Source organism: Ranitomeya imitator, chromosome 9 (assembly GCF_032444005.1).
Source record: "Ranitomeya imitator isolate aRanImi1 chromosome 9, aRanImi1.pri, whole genome shotgun sequence".
In the NCBI taxonomy this organism is placed as follows: domain Eukaryota; kingdom Metazoa; phylum Chordata; class Amphibia; order Anura; family Dendrobatidae; genus Ranitomeya; species Ranitomeya imitator.
Genome location: NC_091290.1, coordinates 113,476,751 through 113,496,962, shown reverse-complemented (window position 1 = coordinate 113,496,962; position 20,212 = coordinate 113,476,751). Strand labels below are relative to the sequence as shown.

Here is a 20,212-nt window from a genome sequence, read left to right as displayed (position 1 = left end):
TTAAGAAAAATGTCCATTTTTATCACATCGATTCTACCAAACCATGACAGTAGTGCCTTGTCGAATGATTTAAGATCATTAGTAAAGCGGGTGAGCAAAGGTTTGTGACTGTAACGTAAAAGCGGAGAGAGATGTGTCTAGTGATAATTGCACACCCAGATACTCCAGTGAGGAAATTGAAAGGGATATTGATATTGAGGATCTCTGATTTAGTGAAATTAACCATAAAATTGCTCGGGAGACACTATGCTCAAACTCAATATAGAAGGTAGAGTTGTTCTAGGGTTTGTGAATGAAAGGTCATCTGCAAATAATGCAAATTTGTGTGTATTATTACCAGAGGAAATGCCCTGAATATATTGATTATTCCTTAAGCCATTGTAGAGTGTGTAGTCCCATCATAAACGTCAGTGTTGTATACAAAGGCTGTTGTGAAACGCTTCATTTCCTCTATGAGGCGCTGCAGGGAACTAAACAATGGCTGCTGTGCTCCTCCGCACCTTATAGCTGGGGGTCCACCCCAATCTAGATTACACACCAAGATGGGCTTGTTGTTGGCGCCCTTTCCAAAAAGAGGAAAAACAAATATTGCCCAAGGCAGACAATATACATTCTGAATATTTGCAGAGTTTATAGGTAACCGTATATATAAAAAGTAAGTAAAACAACATTGTGCCTCCTTTAAAACACTAGATGGCGTCAACATGTTAAATTCTATAGCAGTTGTGGATATATTAGCGCTGTTACCCAGGCATATCAGGCGGTAATACACATTTCATGTGTTTGTAAAAAATGTCTAATTCCTTTGATTGCTTCAATATTTGTAGATGGTGAAAAGATGTTTCAAAGACAATTTTTTTTTACATAAACTAGTTTGTTGTATAAATTCAACAGTATATATAATAGAAGAAACAAAAACGAGTTCAGTATGGTACATACTGTATAATATAAATACATGGGACACAACTTCTGATAGAAGTGTCTGTGCCTAGGCCCTGTCAGTGATCTCCGAGACTTCACCTGCCTGTCCGTGGCTCCCAGTAACCCTGCTACATGTCTACCTGCGGTTTCAAGGACATTATTAAGACTTCTATGTTTCTGCCTGCCTGCGGTTTCCAACATCCCACCTGCGTGCCTGTGGGCTCTTTGATGTCTCCCACCTACCTGCGGTTTCCTGGACGTCTCCTGCCTGTCTCTAGTCTCCTAGACATCTCCCACCTACCTGCAGTCTCCTGGGCATCATCCGCTTGCCTGACAATTCCAGCATGCTGCCTGCTGCCTGTGGTCTTATGGATGTCTCCCTCCTGCTTGCAGTTTCATGATGCTCTCTGCTTGCCAGCAGTTTCCAACATCCTATCTGCCTGCGATCTCCTTAATATATTCTGCCTGCTTGCCAGCGGTTTCCAGCATCTTGCCTGTGATATCCAGCATTCCACCTGTCCTGTGTTTCCAGTCCCTCCTCGATCCGTGTTCCACATGTTCAACCTAGGTGCTGCACCAATACCCATGACCCGTGTGCCCACCCGAACCTTGAGCTTAGAGGATCCACCTCAACTAGTGAGTCTAACATAAACTATGTTTCAGCAATCCATTTTTTACAGTTTTAAAAGAACCTGGAATCACGGAAAGAAGTCATCAGATGTGAGAGGACCTAGGCAAGTCTCCTGCAGAGATATGTTTGTACAAATCAAAAAGTTTGTTCCACAACTAAAGAATTGGGGGGGAATCCAATATGAAACATGGTGCCATCTGTGTATTTGCATCTTCAACATTGTTTGGAAACTGAAGGATATACTCTACATAGATCTACTGATCATTGGTACCATCTTGTCATGATCTTAAAGATTTTTTTTTTTTTCCTTGTGGCTTACTTGCCATAGCATAACCTATGTGCAGAGAACAAAGCATTATTTCATTGTTCTTCAGAGAAGGCCAACTCATTTTCTCTCTCCCATTCTTTTACAAACCAGAGTGGGGCCTCATTAGAATCCAAGGAGACGATTCAATAGATTTGGGAAATGGGACAATTTGATGAAGAATCCCAAACTTAGAGCCATTCAAATGGAGTTAGGTCAGACCTGAGCACTGAGACCAGCTAGAAGGTTGACATATAGGATTGCAATTGTAGATATCAGAACCATGATAATGATTGGTCCGGGTAAGAATCTTTGAGCTCAACTAGAGTCGACAAAGTAAGTGAGTTCGAGAGGACATGTTGGAATCTAGTTTTGTGATTAAATGCCCAAGCCATAAATCTATCGACTCCAATTCAATAAATAAATTTGGGGAAAATGTCCATTTTTAGTCTACTAAACCATGACAGTCATGCATTGCTGAATGATTTAAGATGATTTGTAATATATGGGTGAGCAAAGGTTTGTGATTGTAGTTAAAAAGCTGAAATGGGTCTGGTAACTGTAGACCCAAATGTTTCAGTGAGGAGGAGCACCATCAAGGGAATAGGATATTTGCTTGATTGTTGTTTGAGGTCGAAGTTGGCTAGTGTAGAATTTTGATTCATAACTGAAACCTTTAAGAACAGAAATCGTCTATTATCTGAATTCAATTCTATCAGAGTGAAAGGTAAATTCTGATGAAGGGCGATACTAACCCCTTTGGATTTAGAGATCGGATTTGAACTATGAGACCAGTCAGTGTGTATAGTAACGGTTCTTTACTTCTGGGAAATAACTCTCTTGTAAGAAGAGGGTCTGAATTCTTATTTTATGCATACCTTATAAAGTCATGTCTGCCCTCATGGATCCCTTCCTTGTATAATGTCCCACAACTTGAACCTCTTTCTGTAATAATGTCCCTCCATCATGGGCCCCATTGTGATATAGCGACCCTCATTCTGATACAACAACCACCATCTTGGACCCCATTGTGGTATAATGACCCCCATCCTGGATCTGAGGATGCACATTTACTGTAAAATCCAGGCCAGAATGGATGCTTAATCCTTCCTGAAGATATAACTAATATTCCATCCATCGGTATAGCTCCTTTTCCTACCAATGTAAACAATTTATTCTCATTTCATTGGATTATTTATTAAGTCACAATTATTTAATGTTTAATTCAGATTTTTTTTTACAAATTGAGGGTGCCCCAATGGGGTTGACATTTTCCCCATTTTGGCAATATTTATGGCTTGGTGCTAAAAGGAGTTTGTTTTCAATGCAAACAATCAGTTTTTTTTGGTATTCAGGTATGGCCGCTACGTGAATGACATTCTTCTGGTGTGGTCCGTCAACTTGGCGGCTGTACGAGACTTTGTCACCTATTTGAACAACGATAATCATAAATTGTTTCGCTTATAGTTATCGCAGTTGACAAACCTCATTCCCGGACATCCATTTACGATCCATTTGTATTGAGAAATTATCTGACAGATCCACTTTATCTAATGATTTCTGGTCTGTGGTATTACAATCTGTAACCAGCATCCTGTATTTTGTGCGCCTCATTGTACGTAACATGCGCTTTACTGATATGTGGTAGATCTAATAATCTGTTGGTAGCAGAGAGCTGGACCAGTGGACAGGAAGCTGACAGATGTGGTATCAAACAATGGATGGCACAATGAGATGGTTGATTGCGCCCAGCTCAGGATTAATAATCGCCGCTCTGTTATTTATAGCCCTGCTATGGGAGCAGGGGCCACGTCCGTGTTTGCACTGCTCAATATCCATGCTTACTTTGCAGTGTAATACCCGACAGCTATGTTCTAGAGATATTACACACACACAAGCTTCCCATGTATTGTTCCTGCTCAGTGGCGACACAATGCAGAATCCTGTCTGTCATGTAAAAGTGATAAATACTTTTTTTTTATTTTTGTTTGTGGAGCATTATGCAGCCAGGGATATTTTGTGCACTAGTAAAATGAGTTTTACAGCCTCTGAAGATATAATGCCATGAAAAAAAAGAGAATCTATCAATCATTGTGCATTGTGGTCCGGTCCGATTTATACGGCCGTCTGTACGCACACTTGGAGTTGCTGCATTGTGTCCTATGGGGAGAGGGCAATGATGTGAATGATGACTACAACTATTCATATTGTTGTATTAGCTGCTTGATCACATCATGATATAACTGGAAAGTGAATTGTCCCAACAATCAGCCAACACTGATGTCCACTATGGTTCACTGCAAAAGAAGAAGCTCTGTGCTTAGAACTAATGCATCGACTGGTTTATAGCAGGTATCTATCAGTGACATTCAGAGAAGAACATTATCTACACAACAACTTGCCAGAGTTGAGAGATGTTTCAGATATGGCTGTTATCTTGGCATGCCAGTCCTTTGCAGGAAACCGTCCACAGCTCAGTTTGTAGCAGGGCAGTGTGAGCCCTGAGACGCCTTTCCAGGAACACAATCTCATCACGTTACCAAATGTTTTCTTTGCACTTGAACTTAGAAATAACAAAATTATATTTATGTTTTGTTAAAAAATGTAAGAGAGCAAACACCCAAACATTGTTACCCACATACGATTGCTGCACTGTGGGTTTTGATAAAGGTGTATTACAAAAAATATACTTTTTTTTTTTTTTTTAGATATACTTTTTGATGGTTGGAATATAATTTTAAGTTACACAAATGTTCTGTTCTCCACTTCAGATTAAAAAAAATCTAGTTTAATTATTTATAGGTTACACCTTTATGTATAATATTGGCTATATTAAATGTTCTAATTTCCCTAAATGTAATCCATTCTGTTTTTTTATCATTCTCTGTATATTTTTATTACCCTTTTTCTTTGGCTTTCTATTCTCCCTCCATCTCTCTGTCATCCTCTAGTCTTTCCGCCCTCTCTCCTTTTTGCCCCCTCTCTCTCCTTCCTTTCCATCCTCTATCTCCCTCCTTTCCACCTCCTCTTTCCTTTCTGCCCTCTCCCTCTCTCCTTTCCGCTCCCTCTTTCTCCCTCCATCTTTCCGCCTTCTCCGTCTCTCCCGCCCTCTCTCTCTCTCCTTTTTATTTTATTATTATTATTATTATTATACATTTTTATAGCGCCATTTATTCCATGGCGCTTTACATGTGAATACGGGGCAAATATAGACAATTACATTAACCATGAGCAGATAACAAGGCACACAAGTACATAAGGAGGGAGGACCCTGCCCGCGAGGGCTCACAGTCTGCAGGGGGTGGGTGAGGATACACTAGGAGAGGGAAGAGCTGGCTGTGCGGCTGTTCAGTAGGTTGAGGATCACTGCTTTTTGCCCTCTGCCTCTCTCCCTCTCCTTTTCGACCTCTACCTCTCCTTTCTGCCTTCTCCCTCTCCCCTTCTCTTTCCTTTCTGCTCTCTTTCCATTCTCTCTCTCTCCTTTCCACCCTCTCCCTCTGTGGCACCCCAGGAGTTTGGGTACCACAGTAGTGCTGCCTTCCTGTCGGGGAGGGTAGTGCTATGCCTGGAGACAAGAGGGGTCCATTTGGCAGGTAATCTCACACACAACACCTTCTAACTCCAGGCCAGGAGGGGGAGCACTTAACCCTGTTTTAGGGGAACTTCCCTGGATAAAGATCCTGGTCTGGAGGAGTTCAGTTCAGTTCAGTCTGAGAGCAGACAGGAAAGGAGCAGAGCAGAGATTCAGAGCTCAGGGAGGCTGCAATAGAGCCTCCTGTGAGCCAGAGCACAGAAACCAGGCACCGTGAGCCCAATTTCGTGGGAGACTATAAGTCACACGACAGAACCTGTATTCTCCTGTATTCTGACCTGGCTGCTTTTTGCCAGCAGTGCAGGAGTTAACCTTATTGCTGAGTTGCTGAGAGATGGATCTCTCAGCTGAAATGGATTTTGTAATCTGATCCTCTATATAGACCCAGTCCTGACTTCAGCTTCTTGTCAGTGATCAGTTCTACTGCCTGGCTTGGAGGTTGAAGGAGCGTAGTGTTGGAGTTGGAGGTGTATTTACAGAGATTGGTGTCTGCTGTTTTGGTTGCATGTTAAACCTGTTTTCCTTCCTAGCTTTTTCCTTCTCTTCCCTTCTCTGTGTTACCTCTGTGGTTGTGTGAGCAATTGGTGAGTTAGAGACTTTTAGTTACCTTGTCTGTATACCCTGTTATTTGTTCTATTGTTACACTGGTGCAGTCCACCTCCCTTGGGGGGAGAGGGGGGCCACTGATAGGGTCTGCACAGGAGACAGGGATACGCTGGCAGCTCAGGTCTCCTAACCATCATAGGTACCCCTGAGATAAGGGAAAGCCAGGGCCCCATTATAGTGGCAAGGACAGGTGCGGGTCTCAGTACGCCATTCTGCCCCTTTATTGCCATTAACGGCGTGACACCTGGTGTGTGACTCACCTTTCTTTCGCCTTTGTGCCCTCTCCCTCTATCTCGCCTTTCCGCCCTCTCCTTCTACTTTTTGCCCGCGCCCTCTCTCTTGCCTTTGCGCCCTCTCTCACCTTTCCGCCCTCTCCCTCTCTCCTTCTGCTTTTTGCCCTCTCCCTCTCTCTCGCCTTTCGCCCTCTCTGCTTCTACTTTTCGCCCTCTCCCTCTCTCTAGCCTTTGTGCCCTCTTCCTCTCTCCTTCTACTTTCTGCCCTCTCCCTCTCTCCTTCTACTTTCTGCCCTCTCCCTCTCTTCTTTCCGCCCTCTCCCTCTCTCCTTCTACTTTCTGCCCTCTCCCTCTCTCCTTCAACTTTCCGCCCTCTCCCTCTCACCTTTCCGCCCTCTCCCTCTCTCTCGCCTTTTCGCCCTCCCTCTCCTCTTCTACTTTTCACCCTCTCCCTCTCTCCTTCTACTTTCTGCCCTCTCCCTCTCCTTTTCGCCCTCTCCCTCTCTCGCCTTTTCGCCCTCTCCTTTGCCCCACCCCTTTTTTTTTGTCGCCACTGCAGCCATTATCTACATTTCATTCTCTATCATCACATAGTGGTTTCTACTATCGTGTCATGCACCGATGTGATTATCTTACAACCAAAACAGTTTTTTATTCCCTGGAGGCTAACAATAAAAGTTTCTATGAATGACAGTGAGCAGAGATCGTCAACCCTTTAGGACTGATATGCAAAATCGAAGCTGGAAAACCCCTTGAAGTTAGACAAGATCCGTCACCAAGCTCTCACAAGTCAATGATCCTTATTCTTTATGGAGATATTTGCAATATCTTATTTTCTGCACTTTGTTCTCTGCCTGCACCAAATCTCCCAGCTGTAAATAGTTGTGCACTGTATTATTGTAGGCCAAAGATCCCAGATTATGGTAAGTCATGGATAGAAGAGCAGCGACAAACCTTACAATAATCTTTAGTTTTTTATAACAACTTTAGTGTTACATGAAATGATTGACATTGTAGTGTTAGACATTGGTTCTTATTGGCATCAGTGCATTCTGTCCTGTAAACAATGTGTGAAATGTAATCTAATTGCACACACTATTTCTACCGCTTACATTTCTCCTCCTAGAACTGCTGAGCTCAGTAGTCCTACATAGGGAAGAACATAAAGGAAATCTGTTATCAGAAACAACCTATTGTTTAAAGTTTTTATGGTAAATATATTTTTAAAAATAGTGTTTTTAATTTTTTTTCTTAACTTCAGATGTCATCATCTAGATTAAAAAAAATCTGAAATTTTGCAATGACATATTTTAATAGTAGAATCATATTTTCTATTCGGTCGGTACAAATGACTATTCAGCAGTCTCATTATCACCACAGACAGGATTATATTAAAGGATACAATGAGGTAAGGGAATTAGGCTGCAAACGGCTCATATCAGGGGTGTCAAACTGCATTCCTCGAGGGCCTCAGACCATGCATGTTTTCAAGATTTCCTTAGCATTGCACAAGGTGCTGGAATCATTCTGTGCAGATGATTAAATTATCACCTGTGCAATGCAAGGAAATCCTGAAAACATGACCTGTGTGCAGCCCTCGAGGAATGCAGTTTGACACCCCTGGCTCATATATTGTTCTTGCACAGGGACCATCTTCTGTGTGTGACCGCTCATTCAGATGATGGAGTTTGTGTCCATACATGACCAATGCTGTGTGTGAAGGGGGCTAATTGGTCATTTTAACTATCAAGCCAGCCCCCTTGTGTGTCTCAGAAGACGCATAGATGGGGCTATTAAAATGAATGGTCAGCCTGTGCCAGACCCAGCTGATCCATATTAGTACGTTGTATAATTGACTCTTTAAGCCAATAGGGGGACATTCTGGAAGGTGCCGCTGAGGCTGGTGTTCCTTGGTGCTGCTGAGGCTGGCGTTCCTCGGTGCCGCTGAGGCTGGCGTTCCTCGGTGCTACTGAGGCTGGTGTTCCTCGGTGCCACTGATGCCGGTGTTCCTTGGTGCCGCTGAGGCCGTTGTTCCTCGGTGCCGCTGATGCCGGTGTTCCTCGGTGCCGCTGAGGCCGGTGTTCCTCGGTGCCGCTGATGCCGGTATTCCTCGGTGCCGCTGATGCCGGTGTTCTTCGATGCCGCTGAGGCCGCTGTCCCTCGGTGTCGCTGAGGCCGGTGTTCCTCGGTGCCGCTGAGGCCGTTGTTCCTCGATGCCGCTGAGGCCGGTGTTCCTCGGTGCCGCTGAGGCCGGTGTTCCTCTGTGCCGCTGAGGCCGGTGTCCCTCTGTGCCGCTGAGGCCGGTGTCCCTCTGTGCCGCTGAGGCCGGTGTCCCTCTGTGCCGCTGAGGCCGATGTCCCTCGGTGCCGCTGAGGCTGGTGTTCTTCGGTGCCGCTGAGGCCGGTGTCCCTCGGTGCCGCTGAGGCCGGTGTCCCTCGGTGCCGCTGAGGCCGATGTCCCTCGGTGCCACTGATGCCAATGTTCCTCGGTGCCGCTGAGGCTGGTGTTCTTCGGTGTCCCTCGGTGCTGCTGTCCCTCGGTGCCGCTGAGGCCGATGTTCCTCGGTGCCGCTGAGGCCGGTGTTCCTCGGTGCCGCTGAGGCCGGTGTTCCTCGGTGCCGCTGAGGCCGGTGTTCCTCGGTGCCGCTGATGCCGGTGTTCCTCGATGCCGCTGAGGCCGGTGTCCCTTGGTGCCGCTGTCCCTCGGTGTCGCTGAGGCCGGTGTTCCTCGGTGTCGCTGAGGCCGGTATTCCTCGGTGCCGCTGATGCCGGTATTCCTCGGTGCCGCTGATGCCGGTGTTCTTCGATGTCGCTGAGGCCGGTGTTCCTCGGTGCCGCTGAGGCCGTTGTTCCTCGATGCCGCTGAGGCCGGTGTTCCTCGGTGCCGCTGAGGCCGGTGTTCCTCGGTGCCGCTGAGGCCGGTGTTCCTCGGTGCCGCTGAGGCCGGTGTTCCTCGGTGCCGCTGAGGCCGTTGTTCCTCGATGCCGCTGAAGCCGGTGTTCCTCGGTGCCGCTGAGGCCGGTGTTCCTCTGTGCCGCTGAGGCCGGTGTCCCTCTGTGCCGCTGAGGCCGGTGTCCCTCTGTGCCGCTGAGGCCGGTGTCCCTCTGTGCCGCTGAGGCCGGTGTCCCTCTGTGCCGCTGAGGCCGGTGTCCCTCTGTGCCGCTGAGGCCGATGTCCCTCGGTGCCGCTGAGGCTGGTGTTCTTCGGTGCCGCTGAGGCCGGTGTCCCTCGGTGCCGCTGAGGCCGATGTCCCTCGGTGCCACTGATGCCAATGTTCCTCGGTGCCGCTGAGGCTGGTGTTCTTCGGTGTCCCTCGGTGCTGCTGTCCCTCGGTGCCGCTGAGGCCGATGTTCCTCGGTGCCGCTGAGGCCGGTGTTCCTCGGTGCCGCTGAGGCCGGTGTTCCTCGGTGCCGCTGATGCCGGTGTTCCTCGGTGCCGCTGATGCCGGTGTTCCTCGATGCCGCTGAGGCCGGTGTCCCTTGGTGCCGCTGTCCCTTGGTGCCGCTGATGCCGGTGTTCCTCGATGCCGCTGAGGCCGGTGTCCCTCGGTGCCGCTGTCCCTTGGTGTCGCTGAGGCCGGTGTTCCTCGGTGCCGCTGAGGCCGTTGTTCCTCAATGCCGCTGAGGCCGGTGTTCCTCGGTGCCGCTGAGGCCGGTGTCCCTTGGTGCCGCTGAGGCCGGTGTTCTTCGGTACGGCTGCTTTATGATGTATAAATCTATTTTATAGGATCTCTGTGACGCTGGATCTCCGTTCTTATACATTACATACTATTTATAGTTTTACGACTGGAAACCCTTTAAGCCTTTCCAGATCCGCACTATAAAATGCATTTTACAATCATCAACAATCACTTACCGGTCACAAAAACTCTGAAGCCTAAATGTCATACTGAGCGCTGCTGTGTGCTTTTATTTAGGAGCTGCGGGGATTCCCTGTGCCAGAGGGGAAGGCCGGTGACATCAGTGACATAATGCTCACCTGTCCTGTGCTAATCCCAGCCCAAGAAAGAAAAACAATAAATAAAACATAAGAAAAACAATAAAAATAAGAAAAACAATAAATAAAACATAAGAAAAACAATAAATAAAACATAAAACACTAAAAAATAACAAACAAACAACCTCTCCAACATTTTGCGCGGTCGTCAACTAGTTTAGGCGTGGATGTGCGAATAGTTTTTTTTTAACTTGCTGAATTATTTGACTTCCCATAGATGTTAAACATTGGCGAAAAGAAAGTGCATGTCACTTATCTGAAAGAATCGACACTTTCAGGTCCAAATCCGCAATGTAAAACTAAGCAGCGTGTTCCCGAGATTTCAGAAAAATGATGTTAAACGCTGAGTTTTTTTTCCGCCCACTGCAAAAAGTCTCAGAAATAAGGGCTCATTCACACGGAGTCTTTTTTTTTTGCTCAGTTTTTGGAGCAAAAACTCTTCAAAATCTACCACCTGCAAGCTGCACAGTGTGAATGGGCGCAGGAACCGCGAGGGCACGGTATGTTACACTCACAATTACCTCATGGAAAAGAAAAAAACCCGAAACATCCCCGCGTGTATTACTGACAGGTGGGACCTCCTGCTCCGCCGCCCACACACTCGGCGGCCGTGATTTCCCTGTCAGGGAGGAGAGCAGCCCACGCCGCGGGACCTGGGGTCTGTGGAAGGGACACGAGGGAGACCTGACCTCCGGGGTCCGCGGGAATCAGTCAGGACTGTACAGCTGCAGCCCCGGCACCAGTGGGCGCCCTCAGTGCCGCGGCTGTACCGCATGTAGGAGCCCCAGTTCCGCAGCTGTACCGCATGCAGGAGCCCCAGTGCCGCAGCTGTACCGCATGTAGGAGCCTCAGTGCCGCAGCTGTACCGCATGTAGGAGCCCCAGTGCCGCAGCTGTACCGCATGTAGGAGCCCCAGTTCCGCAGCTGTACCGCATGCAGGAGCCTCAGTGCCGCGGCTGTACCGCATGTAGGAGCCCTCAGTGCCGCGGCTGTACCGCATGTAGGAGCCCCAGTTCCGCAGCTGTCCCGCATGTAGGAGCCCCAGTTCCGCAGCTGTACCGCATGTAGGAGCCCCAGTGCCGCAGCTGTACCGCATGTGGGAGCCCCCCACAGTCTGTGCGCCCTCTCCCACAGGTGAGTGCCCCCCAGTGAATATTTTTACAATGTAGGAGCTGAGCAATGCAGGTTCTGTCTGTGGTATCGCCTGTTTCACACGAAGCGTTTGTGTTCCATTGTGTGTGAGGCGTTTCCCAATGTTTTCCCCACTTTGTGTTTTACCTCATGTGAATTGATACGCGTCTCCTGTGTAGGAATTTTGATCCTTTGTGTCCGGATTTTTACAATTTTTGCCTCTCGGCTGACAATTTTCCATGTAAAATAAATCTAAGAACATTTCCTAGAAAACAAATGCCATTTTTGAGTTGACTACCAAGGTTGACCCCACAGGGTGCGAGCTATTATGTGCACACGTTGCGGATTGGTGTGCGAATTTTTCCGCACTGTTTTTTTTTGCAAAATCCACATGTAAACCGCACTGCAAATTTGCCGCAGATTTACCTGCGGTTTTACACCTACGGATTCCTGTTATGGAGCAGGTGTAACCGCTGCGGAATATACAATGCTGCGCTTCCGCGCGGTATTTTCCGCAGCATGTGCGCTGCGGATTTTGTTTTCCATAGGTTTACATGGTATTGTAAACTCAGGGAAAACTGCGAATCCGCAGCAAAATCCGCAACGTGTGCACATAGCCTTAGAACCACATTACATGTGGGCATGGTTTTACTAAGACGCCCATCCGTATTATTCATGCACCCACCCGGGATAGTCTATGGGGGCATCACACATCCGTGAATTATTATTATTTTTCCTGCAGAAAATATCAGAGACCTTTAATATTTTTATCTGAAAATTGGATCAAAATCAGCAACACAAGTCTATGGACCGGTGAAAAACTCAGATTTTACGCGAATTACATCAATTTTCATAGACCGTCAGAAAGGAGAAGATGAAGATTTTATTTTTTTTAATTTATCCATGTGTGAGACAATTGGTTGATGCTTAGAACACACTCTGATCCAACACTGATCAAAGTCTGATCGGAATAATTGGTATGATTTTCCCTAACGCAAAAAATAATTGGTTATCTGACTGAGGCCGAGGCTTTGTCCCTTCTTCAGTCCGGTTCTTTAGTTCCCATTAATTATACAGAGCAAGCAGATGGAGGACGACTTGTCTTTTTGGTGATAAGGGCTTGTTCAGATGGAGCGTATTATATGGACATGTGCGATCTTATTTGATATCACACAGAATGGACACTGACCAATGTGATTGAATTGGGCCATTCAGATGGCAATATTGCATGTAAAAAAAAAAACTAAAAAACAACTCGCCTATTCAAATGTATGGGTGCGCAAAAAAAATAACGGGATCATCCTTTTTTTAAATTTTATTTATTTTTTTTTACAAAAAAAAGTTATTGCAGTTATTATAGGAGACTTGGCCTTGTAAATTTTCTTTACTGGTCATGTATGAAAATGGATGCCGGACAGATGTAAAAAACAAAACATGGATGACCATAAAGATGAAGCCGAACTATTTATCTGGGTGTAAATCGGACTATTTTTCACACGCTCATCAGAGCCTGGCCTGAGGAGTAGCACAGTAGTCTGGGCAAAATAACAAAAATGATCATATCCGCTCTCAGCTGTCTGCTTTACTTTTGCTGGTTTCCTGTCTGCTTTACTTTTGCTGGTTTCCTGTCTGCTTTACTTTTGCTGGTTTCCTGTCTGCTTTACTTTTGCTGGTTTCCTGTCTGCTTTACTTTTGCTGGTTTCCTGTCTGCTTTACTTTTGCTGGTTTCCTGTCTGCTTTACTTTTGCTGGTTTCCTGTCTGCTTTACTTTTGCTGGTTTACTGTCTGCTTTACTTTTGCTGGTGTTATCTTATGCAGCCTATGAACGTGCAGGGATTGGCTGTGAATCGCTGTAATGCCTCAGCCATCTTGGTTGTGGCGTTACCGAGATTGTCTGGCTGTGTGACATCATCAGGGCTGATAAAACAACAGGCGCGCACTGACGCCATTGCACAGCGGAGGGACAAGTCGTAGTGGAGGGAGAGAGTGCTTGTCCAGGTGTGTGTGCACAGTATGGATATGTGCACACGTTGCGGATTTGGCTGCGGATCCGCAGCAGTTTTCTATCCGGTTTACAGTACCATGTAAACCTATGGAAAACCAAATCCGCTGTGCCCATGGTGCAGAAAATACAGTGCGGAAACGCTGCGTTGTATTTTCTGCAGCATGTCAATTCTTTGTGCGGATTCCGCAGCGTTTTACACCTGCTCCTGTATAGGAATCCACAGGTGTAAAACCACAGGTGAAATCCGCACAAGAAATGCTGGAAATCTGCGGTTAATCCGCAAGTAAAATGCAGTGCGTTTTACCTGCAGATTTAAAAAAAACGGTGCGGAAAAATCCGCACACTAATCCGCAATGTGTGCACATAGCCTAAAACAAATCAGAGGCCTGTAGTGTGGATGCTGATGCTGAACTGTGATCCTTATAATTTTTTCCTGGCTTTGCGCTTTCAGCAAAGCACTTGAGTGTAGAAGTACATCAACAACACTTACAAAAAAAAGTTTCTGGATTCAATTAATCATCCATACAGTGTAATGTGCTTTTTGTAAAATTACAGTGGGTTAAAATTTTTAACCCCTTTCCGACATCGGGCGTGATAGTACGCAGATGTTGGACTCCCTCTGTTTTGTACAGGCTCTGGTGCTGAGCCCGCACCGTTCCGGGCACATGGCAGCTGGTCTGTACAGCTGACATGTGCCCACAACAGCTGCGGGTGGAATCAGGATCCACCCACGGCTGTTAACTAGTTAAATACCGCTGTCAATCACTGACAGCGGCATTTAACTCGCACTTATTGGAAGCGAGTCACTAATCCCGCCCATGTCACATGACCGTGGGTCGCTGATGGGTTGGCATGACATCCCAGAGTCTGCAGCAGACCCCTGTGGTTGTCATTGCCAGATTGCTATGAGCGTCACCCAGCAGTCGGCACTTATATCAAGTGAGCATTTCTGCTACACATAGGCAATATGATCATTGCTTGTGTGTAGCAGAACCGATCAGAGTACTGCAGCTTCTAGTCTCCCATGGAGACTATTGAAGCATGCAAAAAGTAAAAAAAAAAAAAAAAGTAAAAATAGTAAAAAATAGAAAAAAAATATAATAATATAAATAATATATCACCTCTCTTTCTCCCAATTCAATATTAAATCATAAAAAAATCAAACATACACATATTTGGCATCGCCACGTTCAGAAACGCCCTATCTATCAATTTAAATTTTTTTTACCCGATCACTAAATGGTGTAATGAGAAAAAAAAAGTCAAAACCCCAGAACTACGTTTTTTTGGTTGCCTCTACAATGCAATAAAATGTAATAACGGGTGATCAAAAGATTGTATAGACACCAAAATGGTATCAATGAAACCGTTAGCTCGGCACGCAAAAAATAAGCCCTCACCCAACCTCAGATCACGAAAAATGGAGACACTACAGGTTTTGGAAAATGGCTCCATCTTTTATTTATTTATTTATTTATTTATTTACCCAATTTTTGGAATTTTGTTTCACCACTTAGATAAAAAATAACCTAGACATGTTTGGTGTCTATAAACTCATAATGAACTGGAGAATCATAATGGCAGGTCAGTTTTAGCATTTAGTGAACCTGGTAAAAGAAAACAAAACACTTGCACTTTTTTTGCAATTTGACTGCACTTGGAATTTTTTCCCGTTTTCCAGTACACAATATAATAAAGCCAATGGTGTTGTTCAAAAGTACAACTTGTCCCTCATAAACAAGCCCTCACATGGCCATATTCACCAAAACATAAAAAAATAATGGCTCTGAGAAGATGGGGAGCAAAAAAACGAAAACACAAAAACGGAAATACCTCTGGTTGTGAAGGTGTTAAAAAAAAAAAAAAAAAACAGTTGGCCTGGTACAGTTCACAAAATATTTTTGTTCCAAAAATGGACTATTGTCATATATACTGTATATACTGCTTTGTGTGAAAAATTGGCCTGCTACAGGTGTATAAAAATTGACTATTAAACATCGTTTTTTTAATTTTCAACAAAGATATTTTTGTCAGGTTTTTTTTGCTTGAAAATCTTTTCAGAAAAAGATGTTTCATTTCTTGCAAACTGTAGAGTTGAGTTGAGTTAACCCCTTCATGACCGGGGGATTTTTCGTTTTTCCGTGTTCATTTTTCGCTCCCCTCCTTCCCAGAGCCATAACTTTTTTATTTTTCCGTCAATTTGGCCCTGTGAGGGCTTATTTTTTGCGGGATGAGTTGTACTTTTGAACGACATCATTGGTTTTAGCATGTCGTGTACTAGAAAACGGGAAAAAAATTCCAAGTGCGGTGAAATTGCAAAAAAAGTGCAATCACACACTTGTTTTTTGTTTGGCTTTTTTGCTAGGTTCACTAAATGCTAAAAATGACCTGCCATTATGATTCTCCAGGTCATTACGAGTTCATAGACACCTAACATGACTAGGTTATTTTTTATCTAAGTGGAAAAAAATTCCAAACTTTGCTAAAAAAAAAAAAAAAAAAAAAAGCGCCATTTTCCGATACTCGTAGCGTCTCCATTTTTCATGATCTGGGGTAGGTTGAGGGCTTATTTTTTGCGTGCCGAGATGACGTTTTTAATGATAGCATTTCGGTGCAGATATGTTCTTTTGATCGCCCGTTATTGCATTTTAATGCAATGTCGCGGCGACCAAAAAAACGTAATTCTGGCGTTTCAAATTTTTTTCCCGCTACGCTGTTTAGCGATCAGGTTAATACTTTTTTTTAATTGATAGATCGGGCGATTCTGAGCGCGGCGATACCAAATATGCGTAGATTTGATATTTTTTTTATTGATTTATTTTGATTGGGGCGAAAGGGGGGTGATTTAAACTTTTATGTTTTTTTTTATTTTTTTCACATTTTTTTAAACTTTTTTTTTTTAACTTTTGCCATGCTTCAATAGCCTCCATGGGAGGCTAGAAGCAGGCACAGCACGATCGCCTCTGCTACATAGCAGCGATCTGCTGATCGCTGCTATGTAGCAGAATTGCACGTGTGCTGTGAGCGCCGACCACAGGGTGGCGCTCACAGCGACGGGCGATCAGTAACCATAGAGGTCTCTAGGACCTCTATGGTTACCATCCAGACGCATCGCCGACCCCCGATCATGTGACGGGGGTCGGCGATGACGTCATTTCCGGCCGCCCGGCCGGAAGCGGTAGTTAAATGCCGCTGTCTGCGTTTGACAGCGGCATTTAACTAGTTAATAGGTGCGGGCAGATCGCGATTCTGCCCGCACCTATTACGGGCACATGTCAGCTGTTCAAAACAGCTGACATGTCCCGGCTTTGGTGCGGACTCACCGCGGAGCCCTGCATCAAAGCAGGGGAGCCGGCATCGGACGGTATAGTACGTCCGATGCCGGTAAGGGGTTAATAATGTTTTAAAATAATGGAGAAAAAAGGTGGGTTAGTTGTCATAAATATTGTTGAACTTGGTTTGTGTGAAATTTTGTTGGTTTTAATTTAAAACCAAAATTGGCCTGCTACAGGTCTACAAATTTTCTTTCCCAGCCGCCACTATTTCTCTCTTTGTGGTGTCCCCACCTTGTACACGCATGTGTCCAGGAACATCACCTGTGTATTGGGATTGAAAACCTGCCCAGGTTTGCCATAACTTTTGGTCAAGGTATGCCACTTCACTGCCCATTTCTGCAAGTCAGCTACATCTGCCGCCGCTCTGGCAGTGCTGCAGCAGCGCATGCAAGTGCCAGCTCACCGACTGGTGCGTGACGTGACCGTCACGCTCGATCTCAACAATTCAAATGCTTGCAAAGCTTTGTGAGCAGCACAGGGCATTTGTGGAATACCAGCTCCAATACACCCGTCAGTATTCTGGTCAGCCGCCGCACATAACAACTGAAGAGCAGGCATGGATGTATGACATTTGTGCAGTTCTCCAAGACTTTGAGAACTCCATATATATGGTGAACGTCAACTATTCCGCTTCTGTGCTTACTTAAACAGGTACCAATTAAACATGAAGCTTTGCATGCGGACCAGGTGGAGATGGAGGAAGATGTGAGGAAGAGATACTACCCTGCTCAGCCTCATCTCATCTGCTCAGCGCAGATTGGGTAACAATGAGGAGGTGGAGGCTGAGGAGGAACAGGAGCTGGCTGATGGCACAAAAGAGGCTAGTACCCTCACAAGCTTCATCACTTCTCTCCATCACTTCTCTCCTACGTGGATGGGCTGAGGAGGGGAATGAGGAGATTAGCGTAGTCATCGTGGTGGAGACAGGAAAATGTTTGCTGTATGGAACCTGGCACATATGGCAAACTTTATGTACCGTTGCCTTTCCCGTCACTCTTGAACCAATGATATATCCACCCCTGTATCTGTTTATCTACTGTATTATTTGAACTATAAGACAGACCTAACCATAAGACACACCTAGGTTTTAGATTAGGAAAACAGAAATAAAATTGGAGCAAAAAATGTGGTCATTTCTGTACTATTGTCCCCAATCCAGTTGTACATGGGCCCCCTCGCCCTCAATCCAGTTATACACAGCCCGCTTGTCCCCATTGGGGGATGCACGGTCCCCTCGTCCCCATTGGGGGATGCACGGTCTCCTCGTCCCCATTGGGGGATGCGTGGTCTCTTTGTCCCCATTGGGGGATGCGCGGTCCCCTTGTCCCCATTGGGGGATGCGCGGTCCCCTCGTCCCCATTGGGGGATGCGCGGTCCCCTCGTCCCCATTGGGGGATGCGCGGTCCCCTCGTCCCCGTTGGGGGATGCGCGGTCCCCTCGTCCCCGTTGGGGGATGCGCGGTCCCCTCGTCCCCGTTGGAGGATGCGCGGTCCCCTCGTCCCCGTTGGAGGATGCGCGGTCCCCTTGTCCCCGTTGGTGGATGCGCGGTCCCCATTGGGGGATGCACAGCCCCATCAGAAAAGCATTATGGGCATTAGGAGCAGTGAATATTAATTCTCTTTAGTAGTGGGCAAACGTGATCGCCCAGCAACTGCAGGAAGATGGGGGGCTACAGCTAACACTGTACTTGCTAATAAGGGGAAGGAATATTCACTGCTCCCCATGCCCATAGTCCCTCCCACCTCTAGGCGCTGGCCTCAGTGCAGAGAGGCAGGAGGGACTATGGGCATGGGGAGCAGTGTATTTTTCTTTGTCTTTAACAGATGGTTCAGGGATTAGCTGCAGCAGCCATCTCCTGCCTCCTCCATAGAATAACATTGGTCCGAGTGCTATCCGATAAAATATCGGGTAGCCCTTGGCCGTGTTGGGGCTCACCTTATAAGTTTTGTACGGTAAATGCTGTAGAGGTCCATTATGGACCCATTGATCTTTTATGGATATGGTATTACAGCACTATACATCTCAGGGCTTGTACAGAACTGTTACATGGGCTTAGGGCCCCAATCACGGCCATAACTCCTTACCACCCACCTTCCCAATTCTACTAAACTGAACTTTGAACACCGTTTGGGGAAATGTAATACTCCCCTTTTGAGACATTAACCATTGTTCCTCATGTAGGAGGAAAACAAATCCCTTTTGAAACAGCAGGCCTATAAAATTAAAGCCCCCTATATGCTGGTTGTCCAAAACACTGGTTATTTTATAGACCAAATATGCTGTGTACACATCTTTCTCGCCGCCTCTCCCATACCCCGGGAGGGCTCGCGTTTAGGATGCAGTAGTCCAAAATGTGAAACATTTCTCTGGTTATTAAGACCTAAATCGCCATCAAACACGTATGCTGAAAGGGTTAAAGTGCGGGTGGGATCTCGCTATTTTTCCATACATGCAAGTGAGTTCTAGAGTAACAATGGAGCTCTCTGACCTTACGTGGGCACCGCAGGGTGTGACTTGCACTGTGGTCTGTAGGATCTGTCTGAAATGTGTCAAGAAGACAATATCATGTTTCCTTTAGAAAAATCAGCTACTTATTGAAATGCTCTACCACTCCCTGTATGTGAATGTTGGAGATAAAGCGACTGCGTATTGCAGGGGTTTGAACGTCTCTAGGGACTTATGAAACCATGTATAAATCTACGTAAATTACTAAAGTTCCTCCAATAAGGCACTATTTATAGTCCAACAAGGACTTTCCGACCTATTTAAGATGGGTTGTTTTTTATCTTATGGGGAAAAAAAAATCACATCTGCCTTGTCTGAATCTTTATGGTCATCTATGTAGCTTAAAGGGGTTTTTCGTTCGGGCAATCCCAACTTTTTAATAGAGTCCTTTTGTAAATCGGTCTGATAAAAAAAAAATGCCCCTTGGTTGGTCGGAACCCGATTAATCAGCCCTTTAGGCCTCATTCAGACATAAGCTTTTCCCATTCGAGCTCGATCTTTATTTTTCAGTACTGAACGAAAATAGATCCGAGTTGTATGGGGGGGTCACATTGGCATGTATTTTTGCAGATCAAGTGATCCTGATCACATCACTGATAAATGAGTCACTGATCAAAATTGATAATGCAAGTCTACTCAAATGGTAAAAACTGACACACTGACCAAACTGATGAATATCTTATCATAAACACATTTTTTGGCATACTGATGTGTGAAGGAGTCCCTGGTCTACTTGAGGAATGGAGTTGGAGTTGTTGCTTTAGGCCTGTTTTACATGCATGTTGTGTTTTTCTCATATGTGAAAAAATGGTCCATGTTGTTTTTTTTAATTTTTTTATTTTGTTGGACCTATGGACCATATCTCAGTTTTTATAATCTTTCTTGCGTCCATTTTTCACATAAACGGAAAATAAGAGTCTTAGCTTCTCCTACCCATTAAAGGGACACTGTCAC

The 20,212-nt window shown here is 45.6% G+C and overlaps 1 protein-coding gene across 1 annotated transcript; it reads right to left on the bottom strand.

The window, feature by feature from the left end:
* Positions 1 to 8,147: 8,147 nt before the first annotated feature.
* Positions 8,148 to 18,726, bottom strand: LOC138648626 (uncharacterized). The gene is made up of 2 exons (XM_069738412.1): positions 18,689 to 18,726; positions 8,148 to 9,981 (listed from the first exon to the last, which is right to left on the bottom strand). Exons 1-2 carry the CDS (start codon positions 18,724 to 18,726, stop codon positions 8,148 to 8,150), a joined length of 1,872 nt encoding a protein of 623 aa, XP_069594513.1.
* Between the last annotated feature and the right edge of the window lie 1,486 nt (positions 18,727 to 20,212).

What these genes read in the sequence shown, in the direction of transcription:
- LOC138648626 (XM_069738412.1), bottom strand. Translation starts at nt 18,726, where the DNA reads ATGGACCTCTACAGCATTTACCGTACAAAACTTATAAG. An exon ending in TACCGTACAAAACTTATAAG is followed by an intron (nt 9,982 to 18,688) that starts GTGAGCCCCAAC and finishes ATCATAAAGCAG; the next exon opens with CCGTACCGAAGAACACCGGC.